This window comes from Lissotriton helveticus, chromosome 3_1 (genome assembly GCF_964261635.1).
Source record: "Lissotriton helveticus chromosome 3_1, aLisHel1.1, whole genome shotgun sequence".
NCBI lineage: Eukaryota > Metazoa > Chordata > Amphibia > Caudata > Salamandridae > Lissotriton > Lissotriton helveticus.
Window position 1 is genome coordinate 87,766,770 of NC_136061.1, and position 23,995 is coordinate 87,790,764.

The 23,995-nt window shown below is 44.2% G+C and overlaps 1 protein-coding gene across 1 annotated transcript in view; it reads left to right on the top strand.

Annotated features, from left to right (window-relative positions):
* MAP3K2 (mitogen-activated protein kinase kinase kinase 2) overlaps positions 1-18,948 on the top strand; it is a 404,520-nt gene extending 385,572 nt beyond the window's left edge. Inside the window, exon 17 of the mRNA XM_078679280.1 lies at positions 17,744-18,948. Within this exon, the coding sequence (XP_078535406.1) occupies positions 17,744-17,969 (226 nt within the window). The 3' untranslated portion in view covers positions 17,970-18,948. The remainder of the gene's footprint in view (positions 1-17,743) is intronic.
* Positions 18,949-23,995: the final 5,047 nt, after the last annotated feature.

Consider the following 23,995-nt stretch of genomic DNA (forward strand, 5'->3'; position numbering starts at 1 on the left):
GATATGCAAGAGTAGTCTGGCAGCCGAGTTCTGAATCCGTTGTAGTCTTTTCATGGTCGTTAAAGGTGATCCGTGGTAGAGGCTATTGACATAATCGAGTTTGGACAGAACAAGGGAGATGGTAGCTTGGACCTTGTATGGAAATCCCAAATGAGGGAACATTTGTTGCAGTGTTTTTATAGTAGCAAAGCTTGATCTTGCTAGTTTATCCACTTGTGCATTCATCAACAGCTTGGAGTCCATGGTCATTCCGAGGTTTCTTACTTCCTTCAATACTTTAGGCAGTGATCCCAGTTCATCAGGCCATGTGGCAAGTGGGTTGTAATGTTTTCACACGCGAGTATTTCAATTTTTGAAGCATTCAATTTGAGATGGCTCCAAGTCATGCACTGATCCACGGCTCTGAGACAGCTGAAAATTGGTGATTTTCCAATGTCTTTGGGGCATTCCAGTTGAAGGAGTATTTGCGTGTCATCTGCATAGTTATAGCAAGTGAGGTGAAATTTATTGATCAGTAATGGTAATGACTTCATGTAGATGTTGAAAAGCTTGGGCGAGATGATAGAACCTTGAGGGACCCCTGCTTTTGTGGAGTACGGTTTGGACGAGAAAGGTGGGGTATGGATGACATTATTTCTGTTATGAAGGTAGGGCGCGATCCAGTCGAGAGCAGTTCCCTCTATGCCGGCTTCATAAAGTCTTTGTTTCAGAGTGTCATGGTCAACCGTGTGCATATAAAAACAGAGGAACGCCTCACGGATCCCCCTTTGGAGCTGGGACCAGTTGTTTAACCTGCTTCCCCAGTCTTCTCATTGGTGTCAGTAGTGTCAGTCTGACTGAAAAGAATGGAAATTCACTATTCCTAGTCCGGATGTACTTAGTGTAGCGAGAAAATGATTTTCACAACTAGTTTTATTCTGCCTTTCCAGTTTATCCATTCACAGGTAAAGGGATTACATGTTTGTAGGGTGGAATGTACAAATATATCCAAATTGTGATTTTTCAGTTTTTACTCCAGTCACAAATCGTATAACCTAAAAAGGCAAGGCAGGCCAGGCCTTACCCACATTGCAGAGGGTCAGTAGAGTACCCAGTCCTCCTTACTGCCTGGTAGATTCATCTGGATCCTTGAAACATCAACCCTTTAATTGATAACTAAAATTTGTTTGAGGAGAGGAGTTACATTAGTAAAATGTCCCCTGTGATACTGTCAGTAACTGCATAAACCTACAGTGGATTTTCATTATTTCACTTCCCACTATATTATATATTTGCAATTCAAATATCAAAGGGGTACAGTCTAGATTATATAAGGATGCTTACTTGCTTATACCGTTGGGATTGTGAGGCCTGACTACCTACTTTGACTACCTACTTTGATTAACTTCGTGCTTTCGAGCCAGGTTTATTTTGTGCTATTAATTGGATGAGGCCTGTCCTGGTCTCTGAGAACCAATGTTCTCCCTCCTTTTTTGTACATCGTACTTTAATCTAGTACCCTTTATAATAGAGGTTTTTTTACAGGCCATACCACAATTTCATAATTCGTACACATTTATACACATGCCTCTGGGATTTTTCTCTGACATAAACATAAAGGCGGTATGGCAAATTACCACTACAATTTAGTAGCTTTGCTTCTCTGATGATAGAGGTACATTTGACTCAAAAGTAAGTGTCTGGTTGACGACCCATTGTTTTCAGAGATGCAAACAGAATACCTCAACTGCATGCTGGCCCTCAAGATTTTGAGTGCAGAGTTGTCCTCAAATCTTTGTTACGATTTAAGTAGTCTGCAATCACCGTTAAACATTCTACAATGTGGTTCGCATCCCTACAGTCACAAATATTCTCATTATTACTTCTGAAGTACTCGTTACCCAGCATTACAATTAAAGTAGGCTCTATTTCTAATTAAAACATGTGTACATTCCTTCACTTGTTGCATCCTACACCTTTTCAATGTGCAGTTACTGGATCTCCCTGTGTCTAGCACGTAATTACATCCTCCTAAGTTACATATACAAACAAACTCCATCAGCTTTTTATTGCTAAATATAAAATGGGAACATTCTATAAAGAGAGGATCATGCTGCAATAATCCAGAGGACTTGTAATTGTCTACTAATCCCACTTGTGACGCACTGCAGCTTTCTGTTGTCAGGGGATCCTATCTATGAGGGAAGTATAAACTAATAATTCTCTGATTGTTCCAAGCATTGCCTGTTTCCTGAGCCCTAGTGGCATACCTCTAATTGTAAACATTGCACTAAAGGAGGAAACTAAATACATTTTAGAAAACTAAAGAGCAAGCCTCAATTACAACCTGAGTTAATGAGCAACTCATCAGTTTGTCTCCTACCTAAGTAACACAGCTCATCAAATGCCCTCACTCATATGATTTGTGTGTATCAATATATACTTGTGCTTTGCCTCCTTCCAGCATATAATATTAATTGAAGGCTGAAAGTATACATTAGTGTTTAATTCTCTTGTATGTGTTGTTATATTTTCATCTCAGTTGCTGATCATGTAAGATCCCTGGACTGGCAAAAACAGAGGACAAGCCCACTCACTGTAATATACAGACCCCAAAACAAAATTAATGTTGGTGTGACAATAGCACACTGTAGGAAGCTAGCTCTTTACGTGATATATCAATATTCTGATAAACCGTTTAAATAGTTCAGGGGTTCCCTTACCTAGTGGAAAGGGCTTGCTATGCAATCCCAAAATGCTCTGTTAGAGGGTAGTGAGATCGAGCAGCTGTAGGCTTAACACAGAGGAATGTAAGACATTTGCAAAATACACAGAATGACTAATAAATGAATACACAACTCGAGCAGGAGATCCACACCAATTTACAAAATCACCAAATATCATTATTTTGGCAGTCAGAGAAAAATCTTTCTGGTAAGTACATTTTCAAACATAAATTCTTTTCACTTTAAACACTGGAGTTTCTGAATTCTGCAATGTTATCCTATGAAAGTAAGAACAAGTTCTGCAAACAGGTATAGTACAGCGACTTACAGGACCAACCTCCAGGAGTTAAGGTGAGTGGTGGGCAATGTCAAAGACAGCGCCAACAGTACAGCACCAGCGGCAAAAGGGCGGCCGTGTGCAGGGTGGAACTCAGCGTTGAGAGTCCAATGCGTTTCATAGGGATCGGTCTCTGTAAAAAGGGGCTGCAGTTTCAGGCTAGGAAGCCAGTCAGGCTGCACCAGCAAGTGGGCTCAGGCCTTGTGGTGCTCAGGGACGCGTGGACACGTTTGGTCCTCTTCTCCAATGCCCAGGGTCTGAAGGCGACTGGTGCAGTGGTTGCTTCAGGTGTCGGGTTTTGGTGGTCCTGGAGGCCTCGGAGTCTTTGCTTTGGAGTTTCTTCTTGAACAGGTCCGCTGTTAACAGAAGCTCTTGACTCTTTTTCTAAGACAAGCAGTCCTCCCAAGTTTCTGGAGTCAGATGCAGGATGAGTTGACTTTGGTAGAGTTTTCGACAAGGGCTGCAGACAGGCTGGCCGGGTTGGGGCCAAGTCAGGTGCTCTGTTCAGGCTTCTGCTTTTGCAGCTCTTTGGTGTCCTCTCTCTACTTAGGTCATCAGGATCTGCTTTTCAGGTGCCAGGGGCTCCCCTAAGTAGCGAATTTCGGGGCGTGAGAGGGAGTTCCAGATAGTAGCCTTTTGGCTACTTCCCTTTAGGTTGACTACACCCTCATATGACTACTTCCGTTGGGAACTGGTCATAACCTTGACCCTGTTGGTTAATTCTCGCAAGACAAGATGGACGAATTTGAAGAGGGTTCCACATCAACTGTCCCACTCTAGGGGTGGTGCTGGCTGAATATGGACACCTCTCCTAATCTAACTAATTTTCCCACCTGTGGAGGAGGATAGGGGGGTTGGCACCCTCCACCATGTGAGAAACCAGAGTTGCATACCAAAGGCGAGAGGCTGCTTTGAAGCTCCCTTGCCTTGGCAGGCAAATCTGCTGGTCTTCTCATGGGAGGGGGTGGAAGACCGCCCCTGTCAGAGCTGGCCTGGTTTCTGGCCTCCCTAGAGTGAAGGCCCTCATCCTTGGGGTCAGGAATTCATCTCTGGTGTCAGGCTGGGTAAAACCAGCCATTCAGCCCACCAGCATTTAGTACGATTTCAGGGGCACCTCTGAGGTGCTCTCTGTATCGATAAATCCATCACTGGAATCAGTGTGGGTTTATCAATATGAGATGTTTTATATCAAACACATCCCTATTTTCAGTGAAGTCATCATGTAGCTGGGGAACTCGTTTACACTAGTGCCCAACTCATGTTTTAAAATAGTTTCCCTGTTCACTTGCACTGGCAGTAATGGAACAGCCCCTTACAGTGGCATATCTGCTCATGCAGTTACACCCTTACATGTAGTATAGTGCACCCTGCAAGTAAGGCCTACAGTAGTGGTGGCTTACCTATACTGCATGCAGTGTCTTCAGGCATAGCACAGAGGGATGTGTGCCATGTCGACTTTTCAGTTTTCTCTGCACCAAGATACGCACACTGCAATGGCAGTTTGCATGATCTTCAGACCCAGTGCCCCAAGTTCTAGGGGTAGAATGTTACTAGGGACTTACAGGAATTACTGAAGTTGTGCCAATTGTGGTACAGTTTTAGGGAAAAAACACTGGTACGGTGAATATTGATAGCAGGGCCCCAGTACACCTCAGTCACAGTTGCATCAAAAACCAGGCAAAAAGTGTGGGGGAAAGGGGTACTGCAACAAGTACCCAGTCCTCCTAAATAACACACACACTGGAAAATGACTATTGTTTTCCAGTAAACCATCAATAATGTAATATTCCTCATTAGCTGTCAAAAAATGAAATCTCTTTTTTTTACATACATTAATCTAATATATTAATCAACAAAATTCATATTCTGTTTCAAAACACCTTATGAGGTCTCACTTTACAGGCACACACTCATGCATGCATGTATTTAGAGTAAATGGTAAAGCCATATAAGTCGGGTTGGAGCTTGTTCTTGTGACACACTCATGCATGCACACAAATGAAATACAGGCCCTGGAAACCGAATCGATCCAGTACAGTGAGTAGTTCATGTTTTTTATTATCCCAAAACAGTGCACTCAAAGGCCAGTGTCCTCCATAAACACATTACACATAATGGCCATCATCATACAATCCTGTAAGTCCAAATGTAAATGTAATTATTCACCTAAAAAGATGTAGACAATTCCACCTGTTATATTCCATCTCGAATTGCAAAGTTGGATCTGGAGCTCGCCCACCGTCAGTGCTTTACTTGATCCTGTTTACTCCTGCTCCCACACTGGGACTGTTTGTGCGAGGCAGGGCCCCAATTACAGGCGCTCCACCACCATTTTGTTCATGCCTGTCCCTAAAATGGCACGGGTACAGGATGTGCGATGGAAAGACTGAAGTCTGCTCGAACCCCCAGGAGTGGGACACCAATACCTAAAATAAATAAAATAACGAAATAAACAACAATACAAAATTCCAAACCCAGCCTAGGTTGCACACAGTCGCTGCTGGTGGGGAGCAGGTAGATGTCCCGTGCCATAGAATCCTGGGCCTGTGCCATCGCTGCCGTGAGGAGCACCCGACGCTCAGCTGAACCTTCACCGTCCACAGTGAGTACCTGTTACACCTTCGGATTCTTGGCCCAACGACCTGAAGGACCTTGGTCCACGTCTCCTGCTGGAAAGGCTACCGTGATTTCTTGGCTCCCCTCTGCCTTTCACAATGCTTACATCTCAGGCGGAGGTGAAGTTTGCTGCAGTGCCTGTCCCCAAGATGGCGACTGGGGCCAGTCCTGACTACCACCGCGGGGGACTCCTGAGGTACAGGGGGAATCCCAAACTGAGCTGGTGGGACGTTCCACGGTGTCAAGTATCTCTCCTGATCTAAAATCATTGGTCATCATCCTTTTCTGGATTAGCCCTCACCGCCCCCTACGCATGCTCACCCTCCATGACACTTGACTCTGAGATCTTGCCATCGGCAGCTGAGACCGAGACATTTTGACTGACGCACGGTGGAGCTACCTTGCGAGCTAAAGGGGAGATGGACTATGGATTTCCCTCCTAGACCATCACCTACCCAGCCGCTCTTTGGGCAAATTCTCAAGCGTCTCTCTACTGGACTTTTCTCCCGTCTCCTCTTCACCATACCTGCTACTCTTCTCCTCTCTATTCTTCTCCTCTTTCCAGCTATTGACCTTTGCCCTCACCCGTCCTTGCTCATAGTTCCCACCCTGTCTATCCACTGGACTTTGTTCTAGTAACTTTCCCTGGTCAATTGAGACCTAAGAATCTGATTGATGCCCGATGGAGCTATCTGTTTAGCTTTCGGGGTGATGGGCTGTGGATTCCCTCCTCGGACGTCACCTACCCAGTCGGTCTTTGGGCAGACTTCCTTTCATCTCTCCTGCCGTCTTTTCCTTCATCCTCCCCCTTTACACTCCCCTCTTTCCTCCCTCCTCTTTATTTGTCTCACCTTTCTTTCCTCTTTCAATTTGTTGCTTAATTTTTGACGTAATGTGTATTTTTTTTCATTCTCTGTAACATTGTGTAGCCTAATGTAAAGTGCTCTGATACCTACGGGTCTAGCCAGCACTATATAGAAGTCATAAATAACGTTCCTCTGAACTTCTGTTGGACCTTTGACAACGTCCCATGGGCGTCAAAACTGTTTGTACTCACCTCGATACACGAGCAACCTTGGCTGATTCCCAGTGGAGCTGTCATATGCCGCTAAAGAATAGTCTGCACTGGTTTCATCCCATCAGCCATCACCTACCTAGCCGCACATCTGAAATTGTTTTCCTCGTTTTTCCTGTTGTTTATTCCCTCCCTCCCCTGTGACTCTTTGATTTAATTGATGTAACTATGTAACCTGTAACTTGCTGTAACTCATGTAAAGCGCTCTGATACCTCCGGGTCTAGTAGCGCTAGATAAAACTTTTCAAATTAATATAGGCCCAGTAACTTCATCACCCTTCACCAATATTCTTCCCTACTTTACTCTTGTCACGGTTTACAGGGACTGACCTTTTACCTAGATACCACGCTGCATTCAGAACACAGGTTTTCCTTAGTTCGAGATCTCATACATTATGCATGAGGATTCTTGGAAGCACGACTGGACGACCATCTCCTGTATAATATCTATGTATAAAGTTCCTAGCCGACGTAACCCTTAAGCCGACACAGTACTACAGCGAGGTAGGACCCCTGGTGAGACTTATCAATCAGGGGTTTGTTAAAGCGCGACTACTCACCCGTAAGGGTCTCAAGGCGCTAGGGGTGGGGGGGGGGGGGGTGCAGGTTCCATTCCATCAAGGAGGGGGTCTGTCGAAGAGCCAGGTTTTGAGGTTTCTTGCGAAGATGGGGAGCGATGTTGTCTGTCTGAGGTGGAGCGGAAGGGCGTTTATTGCTTTGGCAGCGAGGAAGGAGAAGGAGCGGCCTCCCGATCTGGTCTTTCTGGTGCGGGTGACCACGGCGTAGGAGAGCTGGGCTGATCGTAGGGTCCTTTGGGGTGCGTGGAATTTGAGTCGGCTGTTCCGGTATGCTGGTCCGGTGCCGTGGAGGGCCTTGTGTGCGTGGGTGAGCATCTTAAAGGTGATTCTCGCCTCGACGGGGAGCCAGTGGAGTGTGCGCAGGTGCTGGGAGATGTGGCAGTGTTTTGGCAGGTTGAGGACCAGTCTTGCGGCGGCGTTCTGGATGTTCTGTAGCTTGCGGATGACGTTTTTGTTTATTCCGGCATAGAGTGCGTTGCCGTAGTCGAGTCTGCTGGTGACCAGGGCGTGAGTAACTGTCTTTCAGTGTTCGAGGGGGATCCATTTGAAGGTCTTACGAAGGAGGCGGAGGGTGTGGAAGCAGGAAGATGAGACAGAGGTGATTTGGCGGTCCATTTTGAGCTCGGAGTCCAGGATGATTCCCAGGTTGCGTGCGTGGTCTGTGGGGGTTGGCGGGTTTCCGAGGGTGTTGGGCCACCAGGTGTCGCTCCAGGCGTCGGGGTTTGGGCCCATGATGAGTACTTCTGTTTTGTTGGTGTTTAGTTGTAGGCAGCGGTTTTTCATCCATTTGGCGACGGCTTCCATGCCTTCTCGAAAGTTGCGTCTGGCGGTGCTGGGCTCGTTAGATAGGGAGAGGATGAGCTGGGTGTCGTCTGCGTATGACACGATGTTGAGTCCGTAGGTTCTGACGATGGGGGCAAGTGGAGGCATGTAGACGTTGAAGGGCTGAGGGAGGAGCCCTGGTGGACTCCGCAGGTGGTAGGTCTGGGGTCCGAGAGGAATGGGGGGAGTCTGACCCGCTGCGTCCTGCCAGAGAGGAAGGAGCAGATCCAGTCGAGGGCCTTGTCCTGGATTCCTGCGTCATAGAGTCTGCGTATTAGGGTGCGGGGGAGACTGTGTCGAACGCCGCTGATAGGTCGAGGAGGATGAGGGCTACTGTTTCTCCTTTGTCCAGTAGGGTGCGGATGTCGTCTGTTGCGGCGAGGAGGGCGGTTTCCGGACTGTGTTTTTTTCTAAAGCCGGATTGGGAGGAGTCGAGGATGTTGTGTTCTTCAATTAATGTGGCGAGTTGGCTGTTGATGGCTTTCTCGATGACTTTCGCTGGGAACGGGAGCAGGGAGATGGGTCTGTAGTTTTTGAGGTCGGTGGGGTCCGCTGATGGTTTCTTTAGGAGGGGGTTCACCGCGGCATGTTTCCAGTCGTCGGGGAACGAGGCAGTCGCCAGGGAGCGGTTGTTGGTGTGGCGGAGCATGGGTGCGATGGTGTCGGCGGCTCTGTTGAAGATGTGGTGGGGGCAGGGGTCTGTGGGGCCCCCTGATTATATTGACTTCATTGTCTTCAGTGTGTCTACGGTGGTGAGGGCTGTCCAGTCATCAATCGCTGGTTTCCGGGTGTCGGGGGTGGTTGGTGAGGGTTCAGTGTGTTGGTTGTCTTCGTCGAAGTTGTCGTAGATGCTCTTGATTTTGTGGTGGAAAAAGGTGCTGAGTTTGTCGCAGAGGTCTTGTGAGGGAGGGATGTCGGTAGACTCGCTGGTGGGTTGGGCGAACTCCTTGATGATGCTGAAGAGTTCCATGCTGTTTTGTGCGTGGGTGGAGATTCTGTCTTCAATCGCTTTTTTCCTCGTTTCTCTGATGAGTTGATGGTGGGCGTTGGTGGCGGCTCTGAAGTTTTTGTGGGCTTCTGTGGATTTGGTGTTTCTCCAGGCCTTTTCGAGGCGGCGGCATGTGCGCCTGGATTCTCGAAGTTCGGTGGTAAACCATCTGGCTTTCTTGGCACGGGTATTGTTGTTTTTCTTGAGGGGGGCTATGGTGTTGGTGCTGTCCGAGATCCATCTATGCAGGGTTCGGGCTGCGGTTTTGGGGTCGTCGTTTTCCGCGATGGTTGGGGTGGAGTTGTTGAGTGAGGAGGTGAGCTGGTCGTCGGTGATTTTGGTCCAGTTTCTTTGTGGAAGCAGGTGCTGGTGTCTGTGGATGGTGGGTGTTCTGAAGGTGAAGTGGACGCAACGATGGTCGGTCCATGGGAGTTCGGTGGTGTGGCTGAAGGTGATGGAGTTTCCTGTAGTGAAGAGGGGGTCGAGGGTGTGTCCTGCTGAGTGCGTGGGCTCGGTCACGATCTGGCGGAGTCCAATGTTGTGGAGGTTGTCCAGGAGGCATGTGGTGTTGGGGTCCAGTTGATTGTTGAGGTGGAAGTTGAGGTCTCCCAGCAGGGTGTAGTTGGTGGATGCGATGGCCTGCGGGGAGATAATATCCGTGATGGAGTTGGCTAAGGGTCCGCGGGGTCCATGGTCCAGATGGGTATTTATACATCCCATGTTGCTAAGATAGAGCAGAGGAGACCGAGACTTCCCGGCCGACACAGGTTCCTGCATGCAGATACTCCAGCTCGCAGTGGTCTGACATCCCTAGCGGGGTGTCCAGCTCAAGACCAGAATGGGGTCCCACAATCTCTCACGTCAGGTAATGGGGTTGACTAAATACTAGAGGGATTCTTGGCTTAACACCTATACACATGCTAGGTACATTTAGATACATCTAGTTAGGGAGGCATCGTAGGAGTACGCATCTTTTTATCATGTGTTTTAAATACTCGTATGTATACACGATTATTGTAAGATGGTAGAGCTATACCATCCATTTACCTTTATAGTACTGCTAATCACTTATATCTTATACTCTCTAAAGATTGTTGCAGCTCATCTATTCTACACCAGAATAACAACTGTTCAGTAAATTCTTTTTGAAAATGCTCAGCCTGTTTAGTCTGTGTATCTCTCTGAGACAGACCAAGTAAGCACAAGTGACTGAGCGAAAAGTAGTATATTGTTTCCACTGTCCTGAGGGATCAGGGTTGTCATGTTCAATGGTTGCCAAGAACTATTCTCTCCTTGGTAAGAGGGGATTCTAGTGGCACTGTGAGCTAGTTGGTACACAAGGCCCGCATACCCGGTGGGAGTGTTCAGAGTCAGTCGGCCACCAGTCCTACAGTGTATGCTGTCCAAACGCGCAGATCCTATATAATTATTATAGGAACTACACGACAAACTGTTACAAACATTTGACCTTCAAAAAACAGTAAGCAAAAACATATACACATGCACCAAAGAAAAGTTTAACCAAATAAGGCCCAAAATCCCAATGACACATATGTCACAGACTAGTCCATGGTGTTGATTTATCTTATTCTTCTCCTCCTAGTTTATTTTTTCCAATCTGTCTTAGTCGTACTGATTAATTCTTGCCTCAGCCAAATTGCCTCTATTGCCAGAGATTACTCGTAGAGCATGGTCCTACTTAAACCACAGCCAACAGAGTAGGATACACATTCAATTCAGTGACACTCCTGAGCACTGCCATCCAAATAAATAAAACATATGAATTTCAGGAAAAGAACTAATAATGGCAACTTTCAGAATGATTCTGTCCTCTCAACTGCACAAATATGGAAAAAGATGTGGACTTCTAGTGTTTGATTGAATATTAGTCATTTATAAAGTTTCTGGAAACATCATTGTGTAACCGATGGGTACTGTTGTTTCCTTGCGTACCTGTGAGGGCCATAGCTAATGCACTCTGATTGGATAACCAAGTTACCCAGTATTGGGGTATTTTCATAGATTCAAATGCTTGAATAATTCCCCTTCGTCGAGATGGGAATCCCACGTTATCATTATCAAGCAGTAGTTAATCAATGTCATAGGCTATCATGGGGCCATTATAGCCTATCTATGAGCTTTTTTGTTTTTTAAAAGGACCAAATGTTAAATACAACCAGTCAGCTTCTAGCACCCTCTAAAACACTCCCAGGGGAGGCAGATTCCCTCAGGTTTTCCTTGCACAAGTGGTAAGTAAGTATCCCATAAGCAAAAGAGAGAAGCCTCTACGGGAGGAGGGTGGGTTGCTTATGAATCTATGAAAGATCTTAATACTGGATAACCATGGTTACAGGTAATTGGGGTATGTTTAGTAGATTCACATGCTTGAATCAAAACACCAAGCAGTAACATCCAAGATCACGTCTGTTGTAGATGGAGGGAGACAGCACAAGTATGTTGCTAGCAAAGTCTGTCAAAATATACTAGCTATACTAACAGATGTCTGCATGCTTATCTCATTTTCCAAGTGTTGCTACATATCTTGGCTGAAGTAAGCATGGGCAATACAACGTGCTCCTAAATAAAGAATATGAGACAATTTATCCAATTATTCAGAGAAAATGCTAATTTACTTTTTATATAATCTCATGTTCATTTGCAAAATATCCAAAGAAGGTTAAAAAAAAGAAAAAGTGATCAAATACATACCTAAACATGTTTACTTATACTGTATACAATCATATTCCTATATGTGCCTGTAATTACCAGAAAAAACAATTACACTTTTCAAGAAAGAGGTTTACCGTAGTTGAAGAGATGGCGTAGTACCGCCTGGCCAAAAGCTGCATCTTCACTCTGCGGATTTTAGGTAGTAGTGCTGTGTGAAGGTATGAGTGCTTCTCCAGGTCGCAGCACAATTTTTTTTTTCCCAAGTCACTCCGTTGAAAAGGGCAGCTGACGTAGCTCCTGATCTGGTTGAGTGAGCTCTAGTCCTTCTTGTCAAAGGCATGTTAGCCTTAATGTGGCAAAACTGCATTGTCGCAGAAACCCATCTGGCAACAGTAGCTTTCGTGATTGCACTTCCTTCCCTGTCATGGCAGTAAGCCACAAGTAATTGATCGGTCTTTCGGGCATACTATGTTCTCTGCAGGTAAAACTTGAGACACCGCTTACCATCAAGCGTGTGTATTGCCTGCTACCGCTGGTGTTGATGGATTTTGGAAGAAGGAACAGAGTATGAGCGGCTCATTAAGGTGGAATTGAAAGGCTACTTTAGGTATAAAGGTAGGATTAGTTCTCAGAATCACAGTATCCTCTTTGAACTGTAAAAATGTCTCCTTGATTGTGAATGCTTGTATTTCAGTCCCTCTCCTAGCTAATGTGAGAGCCAGGAGAAGAGCGACCTTCCATGTCAAGAACTTTAAATTCAGCTCTGTGAATCGGTTCAAATGGTCCCTGTCATCAACAGTGCTAAGACCAAGTTATGCTTCCATTCCAAGGGAGGTGCTTGCTCCTTGAGGAAAGGTGCGGAAAAGACCCTTCATAAATTGTTTCACCAAGCTTGAAGCACAAAGTGAAGGAGCTTTAGAAGCTCTTCTGTAACGAGAAATGGGGGCCAGATGTACCTTGACTGAAGTGAAAGTCAAACCTGAGGAGAGGAGGTATGGCAAAATCTGCACCGGGAATGCTTGAAATGGATTCAAGTCATTTCATTGGCACCAGAAGCAGAACCGTTTCTATCTTAGTCTGTACATATTGTTGGTCCTTTCAGCTCCAGATTTTACGAGGATGTTCCTGCATTTATGCGAGATGCACATGTCCCGGAATTCTAATAACTCAGGAGCCATGACTGCAATCGCAGTGACACCCGTTCCGGATAGCACACCTGTCTGTTGTTCCTGATGAGGAGAGAAGGCAATGGGTGCTGGCGTATGGGTCCAGACTCTGAAAGTTGAAGAAGCTTTGGGAACCTTTGTTGCCTGGGCCATCTGGGAGCTATCAGTATCAGGCGACAACCTTCCTGCTTCATTTAGGTCAACACTCTGGGGATCAATGGGACGGGGGGGAGAGGCATAGGCATATATCTCAGACCATCGCTGTTGGCATAGGACTGGTATTTGGCATTGACATCTGTGGCAAATAGGTCTAGGGCTGGTTTTCCCCACACCGTAAATACAATGCTCAGCTGGTGTTGACTGAGCTCCCATTCATTGCAACTGTCTGTTGCTCTCCTAAGAGCAACCACAACTGTATTGTGTAGGCCAAGAACGTGTTTGGCTCAGAGACATCACATGCCGGTTGTCCATTTCCATAACTCTTGAGCTTCTTGCAAAAGCGTGAGAGACTTGGTTCCCCCCTGTTTATGTAGAACATACTGGTCGTATTGTCCATATAAATCAGCACGAAGGCACCTGCAATCCTCAGTAAAAAATTAATTATTAAAAAGCCGGTAGAAAGAGGAATATGGCTTTTAGCTCCAGACTGTTGATGTGCTTTAGTTTCTGAGTACTGGACCATTTGCCTTGAATCGTGAGGTCCTGTAAGTGTCCTCCCCAGCCTCTCACAGAGGTGTCTGTTGTCAAGATGTAATCTGGAATCCCTTGCAAGAAAGTGAGGTCTTCGAGAGATTTGGCCTGTGATACCACCATTGCATTGCTTCTTTCATGCTAGAGATGACATGAAGAATGTCTTCGAAGGATTCCGACGTTTGCAGCTGCTAGTATTGAAGTTCCTCGTGGAGAGGTCTCATCTTGAGCCTGGCTAAGAACACTAGGTCTATTGCCAATGAGCACATTCCTAGGATCAATTTGTGCCTCCTTACGATAACAAAACTTTTTTTTGCTAAGATGGCTAGCACCAGCTGCTGTTGTCTTATCTGGCGTTTGTCCTACAGAAAGGGTTTGCATTGACTAACACTTGGTAAATAAAGCAGCTCTGCAAAAAAAATGCTTTTTTAATTCCACTCATCATATGATAACTTTACAGTTCTGTGATCTAACGACCTGTGAGAACAAATATAATCAAATACAGAATGTTGAAAGCTAGCCCATTGGTGTCTAGTCAGGTAGGTGGTAACATGCCTGACTTTGTTCAGTAGCTGTTTAGGACAGGTTGTACGCTAAGGCTGACTTAATGTTCAGTTTTCAGAGGAGTTAGAAATGTAGGTTTAACTTTCAGTTTTGGGCTTAAAGTGATCCAATTTTCCACCCATCACACCCAAGGATTGTCCTCCATATTTCTGCCAATTGAATGGGAAAAGGGGAATCGCGTTTGAGGAAACTCAACATACTTTTCAAGAGGGGATGTATTGTGGGTCCAATTTTTGCAAGTAGGCCCAGTGCCTTGGTGTGTACAGTGAAACGCATTTGAAGCTGGCTTTAATACGGTCACATGTTTGTAAGTTGAGGCACCTTGGTGGCAGCCTGGAGTCTGTCAATCAAGTTTTTTAGCAGGCCTGTTTTGTCACATTGTAGTAGAGGATTTGGCCCAAAATGAGGCATCTTGTATGTCCGATTCAGTAAGAGGTTTTCAAGAGAGGGCGGATTATGGAGAGTAAGGATAAATGCTTGAAGGCCTTATTTGCTACACCTTTGAGGGGGAGAAGATGTTTGCATCAAAGATTATCTTCAGTTCTTGTATTTTTTGAATGATGATGGGGTAAGCCCACTACTGAATGTCCACTGAACTGGCAGAGTGGTAGTGTCTTGTCTTCCTAAGATTAGAATTTTAGTTTTACCTCTATTTAGGCAAATGATTCATATAATAGCAGTACAGAGTACCTTCCTCTTTAGGGGACAGTATGATGTTGATATGAAATGTAGAAATGTCTCATTTCATAATTTGAGGTTTTCCCAAGCAAATTCAGCATCCAAAGGCTGTATATGCATTGATGTTGCCTCCAAATATAATTAATTAAAATATAATCATATTAATTTTAGTAATTGCTTTCAATATGCTGTATGTGCCAGGATTTCATGTTAGTGGCATTTTATTTATGTCCCGTCCACGGCTTGCTCTGCCTGCAAAAACACAAATGTTGCCATCAAATAACAGATTGTCAATTTTAGTAAGTTCATTAATGTTTTTGCCAAATTCCAGCATTTCATTTAAGTAGAATTTATTAAATTTTGCAAACATCAGATTGACTATTTTCAGTCGTCATGCAGAGTCCAATATGCAATGAGGACGGCAAGATATTCCCAAGGATACCTACATATATCAATAGATAACCTTATATGCCCATTATCTAGGACACTTAACCAGTCCAGCACAAGCAGCAGGGCTGGCTATTTTCATATTCAGACCATTTACAGCAAAGTCAACAGAATTGCAAGCATACCTCGTAGAACTTCTACAGCCATGACTGCATCATTGTAAGTATCACTCACAAACAACACTTTCAGTAGACAGAAAAACTACTCAAGTCCCTCGCCTAGCTTGTACATCACCAGCAAGCCATAATAGTCCCTTCTCCAGAAACAGAAGGCCACCTGGTGCAGTCGTGCTGGAACCCAGGTATGTGAGGGGTTCTTTGAATCCCTAGTATCAATGTTTCTTATTATCTAACCAGGGCTTAGGGTCCCATTTTCCTTGCTTTCGTCAGGTACCATATTACCTTATAATGATGCAATCTTAGCCCTTTTTTGTCTGCTTCGGTTCAGCTAAAGTCTGCCCAAGAGGCTTCCTGTCGGTTGTTCACTGTCACCCCCCAGCTCCAGACTATTCAACATGTCTTTCCTCTCATCCTTTGCTTCAGTGTTTGATACTTAAGATTCTTTAATGCAAAAAAATCAGTGTCATTTATTTTTCCAACAGTCACAACGAAGTGAGATGGTGGGAGAGGGATTATTCTTATGGAAAAGCCTTGCTGTTGTGTCATGCACCACTACGTGCCTATTGGCAAGATACTTCCATTTTATTTGGAAGATAGCACAGATGGTGGGTCCCCCTTTTCCTACACCATGAGTGAGGGTACTTTGCCAGACTGGTTTGTGATGGATTTTGGGTCAATTCTTTGATCCAGTCTCGAATCCATAGACCTGGTGGTCAGGTCTGTGGGTTCTTCTGTGATCATTCGTAGGCACGCTCGGATGCACTATACTGATCTCCTTGAATACATCAAGGTGAGCTTGATTGCTACTCCCTGTGATGGCTCATGCCTTTTTGACAAAAAGTGCTTACTTGACCATAACATGGATTTAAACAAATGTGCACAACTGCCCGATCTTGGGTTCTTCATTTCGGTAGTACCAGAGATTCAAAGTCTGTGTGGAAATGCAGTCAAATAAACACCACTAGTCTTCTCAACCTGTTCAACTGCAGTCCCTGCCTTTCCAGTGTTACCATTGGTTAGTGGGGGGGGGGGGAAGACGTGTGCTGCTGGCTGAACATGCCAAGAACAGCAGCAACCTTCTCTTTCCATCTTCTCCATCCCGGCCTCTCTGCCCTCCCCTTGATTTAGATCCTCATAGGAGTGCATACGTCCTTTTGGAAGTCGGTCATTTCCAGCCTGAGGTGCTGGCAGTGCAGACCGCTGAGGCCTTTTGATTTCGTACAGGGATTCGGTCAGGGGCGGCTCCTCCGTTAAAGTACGTCTCATTGACTGCATAACGTCAACTTCTGGATGCGGTTTAGTCTGTACTTCGTAGTGCGCTACCATCACATTTTTACTGCCATTGTGTCCCCCCTGTGGGCCATCTGTGAGATTTTCCTCCAGTGTGAAACTGTGGTTCTAATTTTGTGCTTTTGTTCAGCTTCCTCATGTTTGTGATCTTAATAGCAACGAGCCACACTGCACAAGAGCTGCCACACTGACCCGTAACACATATTCCTATGTTTGTGTCTAGTAAATACTTTCCTGGTAGATCCCCGCTAGTTTGGCTGGGATTGGTTCTTCATACGGACATTAGGGCTTGAGTGTTTCATCATAGCTATACGTCTTTACTCCTTTGGTTACGAACGTTGTATTGACTGCACGGTACCCTGCTGTTGAGTCTGCGCATGACCGAGTGAGTTTTATTTGGTGGGTCGAAGAGGAGGCAATTTTTCTTCAGGTATGGTTGCCATTTATCTTTGGACCGCAAGGTGTAGTGATCAGGCATGTTCTCTTTCTACAGCTGACTAGCATGTTCTATTTTTCACCGTTATGAAAGGTAAGTAACTTACTCTTCATCAGCTGAACTGATTGTGGTGTTCTTGGCTTTATTAATTACTCTTTAAAACACCAATTTAGGTTCTGCATATGGTGTATTTGTATTTATTGAGAAAGATGATTTAGCCCTCGTAACAGAAGTGACCTTCGTGATAACAAAATCAGTACTTCTGCACAGCTTACTTGCTAATTAGAAGAAAACCAAAAGATTTGATTCTTTCTTGAAGTGTAGTATATGACACCATAATGAATACATCACAGGGTAAACAATTTGAAGCCAATATCTATAAATATGTAAATACTTATCTGCTTACTTGGTGTAGCCTTGTAACACGTTTGAATTTTATTTTAAAAAATTCTGCAGAAACTAATTTTCCAATAACAATCCAGCTTTGAGAGTTTTAATTGGTGATCTTGCTTCGTAGATAATGGTCACTAGGCTCTAATATACAATCATTTTGTGTTTACAGGAGCGTGGGATGTACAGTGGTAGAAATGCTGACTGAGAAGCCTCCCTGGGCGGAGTTTGAAGCCATGGCTGCCATCTTTAAAATTGCCACACAGACCACCAATCCACAGTTGCCACCTCACAGCTCTGAGTTTTGCCGGGATTTTTTAAAGAGGATTTTTGTAGAGGCTAAATTAAGACCCTCTGCAGAAGAACTTTTACGGCACACATTTGCGCATTATCACTAGCAGCTCCCCTTCCATTGGTTCATGTGGACCTAATCTCCTGTTTGACTGCACTTTCAAGAAGGAAGAATAGACGAGAGGGAAAAGTGGTATTTCTCTTGAAAATCGAATTTGCCTCGATTGCAATGAATGATTAAGCTTTTTTTTTATATATAGGACGAGAACTTTTTTCCATGGAGATTATAGGTTTTTTTCAAAGATAGTACTGAGGTGGATCACCCAGATAAAGCACTTTAGTACAGGTTCGCTCCTGGATAAAAAACGGTTCTAAATGAGTCCCAAAAACTGCAGAGGGTTTAACAAGCTGTTGTAATGCTGTTGAGTAAATCAGCTTTGTGACTACATTTAGGGGGGTTGTGTGCCATAATTTGGTCACAGGACTGTTCTTCCCATACTCAGTAGAACTTCTTTGATCACGTGTAGGTCTTGGAAGTCTTGAAAACCAATCATGATTACTTTTATGGGACTAGAGTGGGCCTACTTACTGGGGAAAATCTAAGAGGCAATTTAATTTGTTTGGCTGCTTTCGCTCAGCCGCATTCAGTCGCGGGTGCTGCACGAGTTGTCTTTAATTGTGTATGACTATCATTCCAGCCACTTGCACTGGGAACTTGTACTGGAGAGAGAATTGCTCAAGCCGAATTTGAGGTGACTCCGTGCAATTCAGACGGTTAATTTCATAACTCTTTTTGTATCGTGAGTTCTGCACTTTCCCTCTTTTTGATTTGAACGTAGAATCAGTCCGATGTAAAATGAAGGCAGAGGCGAAAGATGTCTACTGTGCTGCCGAGGTCTATGCCTCTGCCTTGTATCACAAGATACAAATTAACTGGCGCCACTTTTTAATAGTCACCAGGAGATTAAAATTAGGCCATCTTTTGATAAATTTGCATCTTGTTAAAGTGCTTTGAGATCCTGCTAACCATGGACTGTGGTATGCTCCATTACTCAGAATTATTATTAATCAGACCAGAGTGTCATACATTTTTTTTTTACATCTGCCCCAATATTTTGTCAAGTGTAGCATGTCTGGAGGTAGTTCATTGTTTTGACATCTGAAATTTTTGAATTTGAATTTAAAAACATTTATACAGCGTTCGTTTACCCAGCGGTTTCATGGCGCTAGTGTTGAAGCAGTGGACGGCAGCAGCTAAGAAAGGGTCTAAGTCAAATAGGCTTGCATAAAGAGGAAGGTTTTAAGGTACTTTCGGAACTGGAGGTAAGAAGGTGAGGTGCGCAGGGTAACTGGGAGGGAGTTCCAAAAGGCTGGGCCCAAGACGGCGAATCTCGCTCCACCCGCCTTCTGTTTTTTAAAACGGGGGATGGTTAGGAGGGCCAAATGAGTGGAGCGGAGTTCTCTGCCTGGGAGGTAGGGCTTAATGGCAGAGCAGATGAATTCGGGAGCAGTGCCCGATCTGTGCAGTGTTATTGTGCACAGTGGCAGTGCAGAACAGGCTCAAGTGCTTGCACAGGGACAATGTTGTGAATCCAGTATATACTCTGAGGATACATTTGCTTTAAAATAATGTCCCCCTGTCGGACCGGTACAGTCTAATGATAGACCATTAATGCAACAAGCTTTCGTCAAAACCAGTCTAACATTGTAGCTCCCTAGCCAATTAGAATTCAGAAAACACAGTTTCAGAATGTAATTCTCCTTCGTCATGTGTAAGAGAAAGGGAGGGACACTTGCATATAAAAATGTAAGAGTACTATGCATATCTGTAGCCTCAAAGGTAAAATAACATATTAGATGCTTAAAAAGTGCAGTACATTGAAAGATATTGGTGGCAATTGACATATGTCAGAGCGCTGGGAGAAAAGGGACAGAGATAGTTTAGGGGATTGGGCTGGCAGCCATTTGGCCAGCAGGAGGATAGTGTTTACTGGCCAGACCCTTCCTCTGGTTAGACTGAGGTGGAATATGCAAACATTGGTGTGGAATTTCTCCTGGGATGTTACTGTTGTAGTTAAAGTGATGCGAGTTCTGTTTACGCAGGGCTATTTTATCGATTCCAGAAGTCCAAAAAGGAGAGCCCTTTTGTCATCCTGGCCTTATGCTTGTCAGTTTAGTAGCTGATCCACTCTTCCATGTTACCTAGGACTGGATTATCTAATCCAGTTTGTTTATGGTAGTTTCAGCTTTATTGGGAAAAGGCTATGTTCCAGAGTTTTAAGGTCTTAGATTAGGCAGAGTTTTTTTGTTTCATAATTGTTTATTGAAGGTTTGGCGAAAAAAAGAAAACAACAATGTAAATGGCGTGCAGCCATACACGCTTTGAGTTTTCGATATTATGCAGAATGCACAAAATGTATAATTTTGAATCCTCTGGTTTGATAGCTGCATATGAGAAGGGATCCGATGAATGAGTGATGGTACATGTAGATACAGGTTGGCAGCAGTATACTCCATGAACTGACAAGCCGTTTCTATAGTCCTATTCTTTGGCATTGATATATTACTCCGTCTGCTGTTGGTATGGCATCAGGTCACCTTTGAGTAGCTGGGGGTGACTTTCTAGGTGTTTTTCAGTTTTTCAGCTTGATTGCTAAAGTTTAAGAAATGCTTTAGCAACTCAAGGTTTTGAAACATATAAAATTGGGAGCTGCTCCATTCTGACCTTTAGACACAGTGAGTTCATTGCAAGCACCTTCTGTACTAAAACAATACAAACGTAATCCCAACTTCGTGAGTGACCAAAATGGGTTCTAATTATCCCTTGCACTTCAAGCTATTGACAAAGTGTTGCCGCTTTCATCATTTAAGTGCACACAGCTACCGTTTAGAAAGGTCACGGATACCATTACCTTACCGTAACTTAATTTACCGTAGTCCACTTGACAAAATATTCCGAGTATTATTCGTCTTTATTTTGTATCCTGCAATCAAGCATACTTGACTGGATGGGATCATAGATTCATGGTTTTACTTTGTATCAGAGGGCTCAGTCTCATCCAATATTTGGTGTTTTAAAGACATCATCACATCTCCCTTGGAAACTAGACTTGTCTGCAGTCTGCACCATGTATGCTGCTGACATCCGTGCTTGGCCCAGACCCGATAGTGATAAATCTTGACCTGCACCCACCTGCTCTTTGGAATAAGGACACCTCCTGTTTTAACTTGGTATTTTCACTGCAGCCAGTGTCACAGTAAGAGAGCCTGGCCTGATTTTACTCCCATGTTGATACTAATTCAGAGAAAGTCCCCTCATTTTTTTAGGGGGTGAGCGGGATGATGTTCATGATGAGCAACAAGTTGTGGATTTTGCCAGTAAATTTGTACACTTCACTTTCAGGGAGCTCCTGTGGTGGTCCTTGGGTGAATTTCTTTGTTTCACCGTGTTGGTGAAGGCCACTATAAGCAAGGGATATTTCTCCACTTTCTGTTGAGAGGATGATTCATGACCCACAAATATCGAGGAGGCTACCACTAAGTAATGTTCCTTCTGCCATTTAGTTATGCCCCGTAGAACCTGTACTGGCATCATGAAAGAGCCCATTACCTGCTCCTCCAATAGGTAGGTGGGAAATGTGAGTGTTGCTATTGCCTTCACCTGATTAGGAAGATTCACAACCCTCATTCTACTGTCAGCATATACCATTGTGCTTCAGATGCAGCGTTATATTTAGCCAGTTAATCCCAATGTAAGATAAAAACAGGAATATCAGCAATGTTGGCAGGCATGCCTCTAGGTGGTGGCGGCTGGGAAGGATTCAGCTAAGCTCACATTGAGTATGAAGACCTACCACAGTGGGCTTTATTTCTCATTCTAAGTGTTGGGGTGTTGCGTTTCGCCAACTGTTTATGAGGACATCTGGGTTATTCTAAGATGTTGAGTATGATTTGTGATTAGACTTTCCTAAATCACAAGGACTGTCTATGCCTATTAAGTAGTTTAAGCGCATTGTTTCCCCAGCAACCTGTCAAGCAGCTTTCCAGACAATAGCTCTCGAAAAATAAATGTATTCCTGTTACATTAGAATAGTACTTATGGGCCCATGTACAATAAAATGATTAATGAAACATTTTTTTTTAACATTTGGGACTGGTGAGGAGTATGGTGGCGGAGTTCCTGATGGAGGGAGAATGATTTAGCTCTGTGCTGCTAATAATTTGTTTGCCGTTGTGGTTCTATAGTCTTTACCATGCCCCACCACACATGCATGTGCACACACACACCCCCAACATATCTACCAGACTTTTTATAACAGTGTTTCTTCCTTTGCTTGAGAGAGATTGGTTAAGGTTACATGTGACTTAACATAAACCCAGCCATGTACTATCTGAACAAACAAGTAGAAGGGGCTCACTCCTGGTGTCCCGATATTGGTGCACTCTGATTTTGTCTCTGAGTGACATTTCTCTCACTGTAGTCCATTTTGCCCAGAAACAGACTATTGTGGATGATTTCAGCAAGTATGAAACAGTTTCTGAGTAGTATATGTACAAGAATGTAGCGAATGCCATTATCTTCCCTTGAGTTTTCGGCGATACGTGCTGCTTTGTTTCTGTTACCCTTATTCCTCTGATTTTGAAAAAAGAATTGAGATGTATCATTCCTTTCCTAATTTACAATACCCCTTAGGAGTCCTTTGGTAGCCTATTCCTTAAGGAGGGATGTGGTAGAGAGTTTGATTCAATATCCAAACCTGTTGAGCCGTAACCTTTATGTCTGGCTGGTGAGAGAATGAGGTCCAGATTGGGCTTTTTGGTTTGGAAATATCTGAAGTGTTCTTTTGGAACCACCGGTTAAGCTGTTTGTTAGTTATTGGAAGACGTTTACCAGTTGAAGATGTGTGAACGTGGTTGAACTTTTGTTCTGCTCTGTGGCCTCAAATGTAACATTCTTGATGTCTTTTGTTCTATGGCGCCCTTCTTTTGTCACTTGCTAAGGGATACTTAGCTTGAAATGTCATAGTTGAGAGTGTCTCAGCAGAGCTCCTATTTTTCATCTCTGCTTTTCTGCAGTTTCATACTGAGTTGGATTGACGCGTTTCCTCGATGGCAGTTATTCGGTCCTGCTTAGTGATTCTTATGCTAGTGGCAGTTTATCAACCATGGAAACAGTTTTTTTTGGGATGATATCACCTTGAGTTATTGACATTGCCAGTACTGTATCTAAAATTATTTCATGACATTTTACAATCGTAAGGCAGTTTTGTGTACAGATCAATCAAAAAATCTTGCACCTGATGTGCCATAGTTAATTATTTGCTTGAGACAAAGCAGACTCTGACCAGTACGATAAGATATGTTTTGTCACATAGAGAGGCTCGACCCAAGGAAGTGGTCTTTTGAGGCCTCTGTCCTCCTGACTAGCCGTCTGACTATTCTATTCCATGCATAGATCTGCCCCCACACATGCCTGTTTGGATTTATGCTTGTATGATGTGGGCCTTGGCAGCATTGTGTTGAAGTTCAGAAATGCTCGTGTCAATATCAGCTGAGCAGACAGTTGCCATGATCTACAGGTCTTTTATAAACTCCATGTGTTGAAAGCAACCAAAGCCAAGCTGCAGTACATCATTGGCGGAACCCCTATGGGTCATGTTATGACTGTCCCTAATATCTTTTACGTACTTGGGGCTCCTCCCCTCTTTCACAGGAATCTCCCCACGTATGACCACACTGTTGTATTTTTGCGTGCCTTGCATACTATTTTCTGTATACTTCAATTTCAGTTCCAGGACTTCGGAGCTTTTTAGTCATGGCTGATTTTACACCAGAATCATGAGTTTAGGTTTTATTGATGGTCTCTGAAGCGTTTATTGCGATTTAAGACATTTACTGCATTTGTTGCTTGTAGGAGTATATCAGTGGCTATGATTGCCCTAGCTGCCACTTATTATTTTTTCTTTGACCATGGCAGATGTTTGCCTGGACAGTCCCAACCCGTAGGCTGAATATTGCTTGTGGTATTTAATCTGGTTCTCACATTATACAAATGAGCTGTTCCCTGTGAAAAGTCATGTGTTTTAGCAGGCAAACTCAAGTGGCTTAGATAGATGTTAGTGGCTTAGATAGA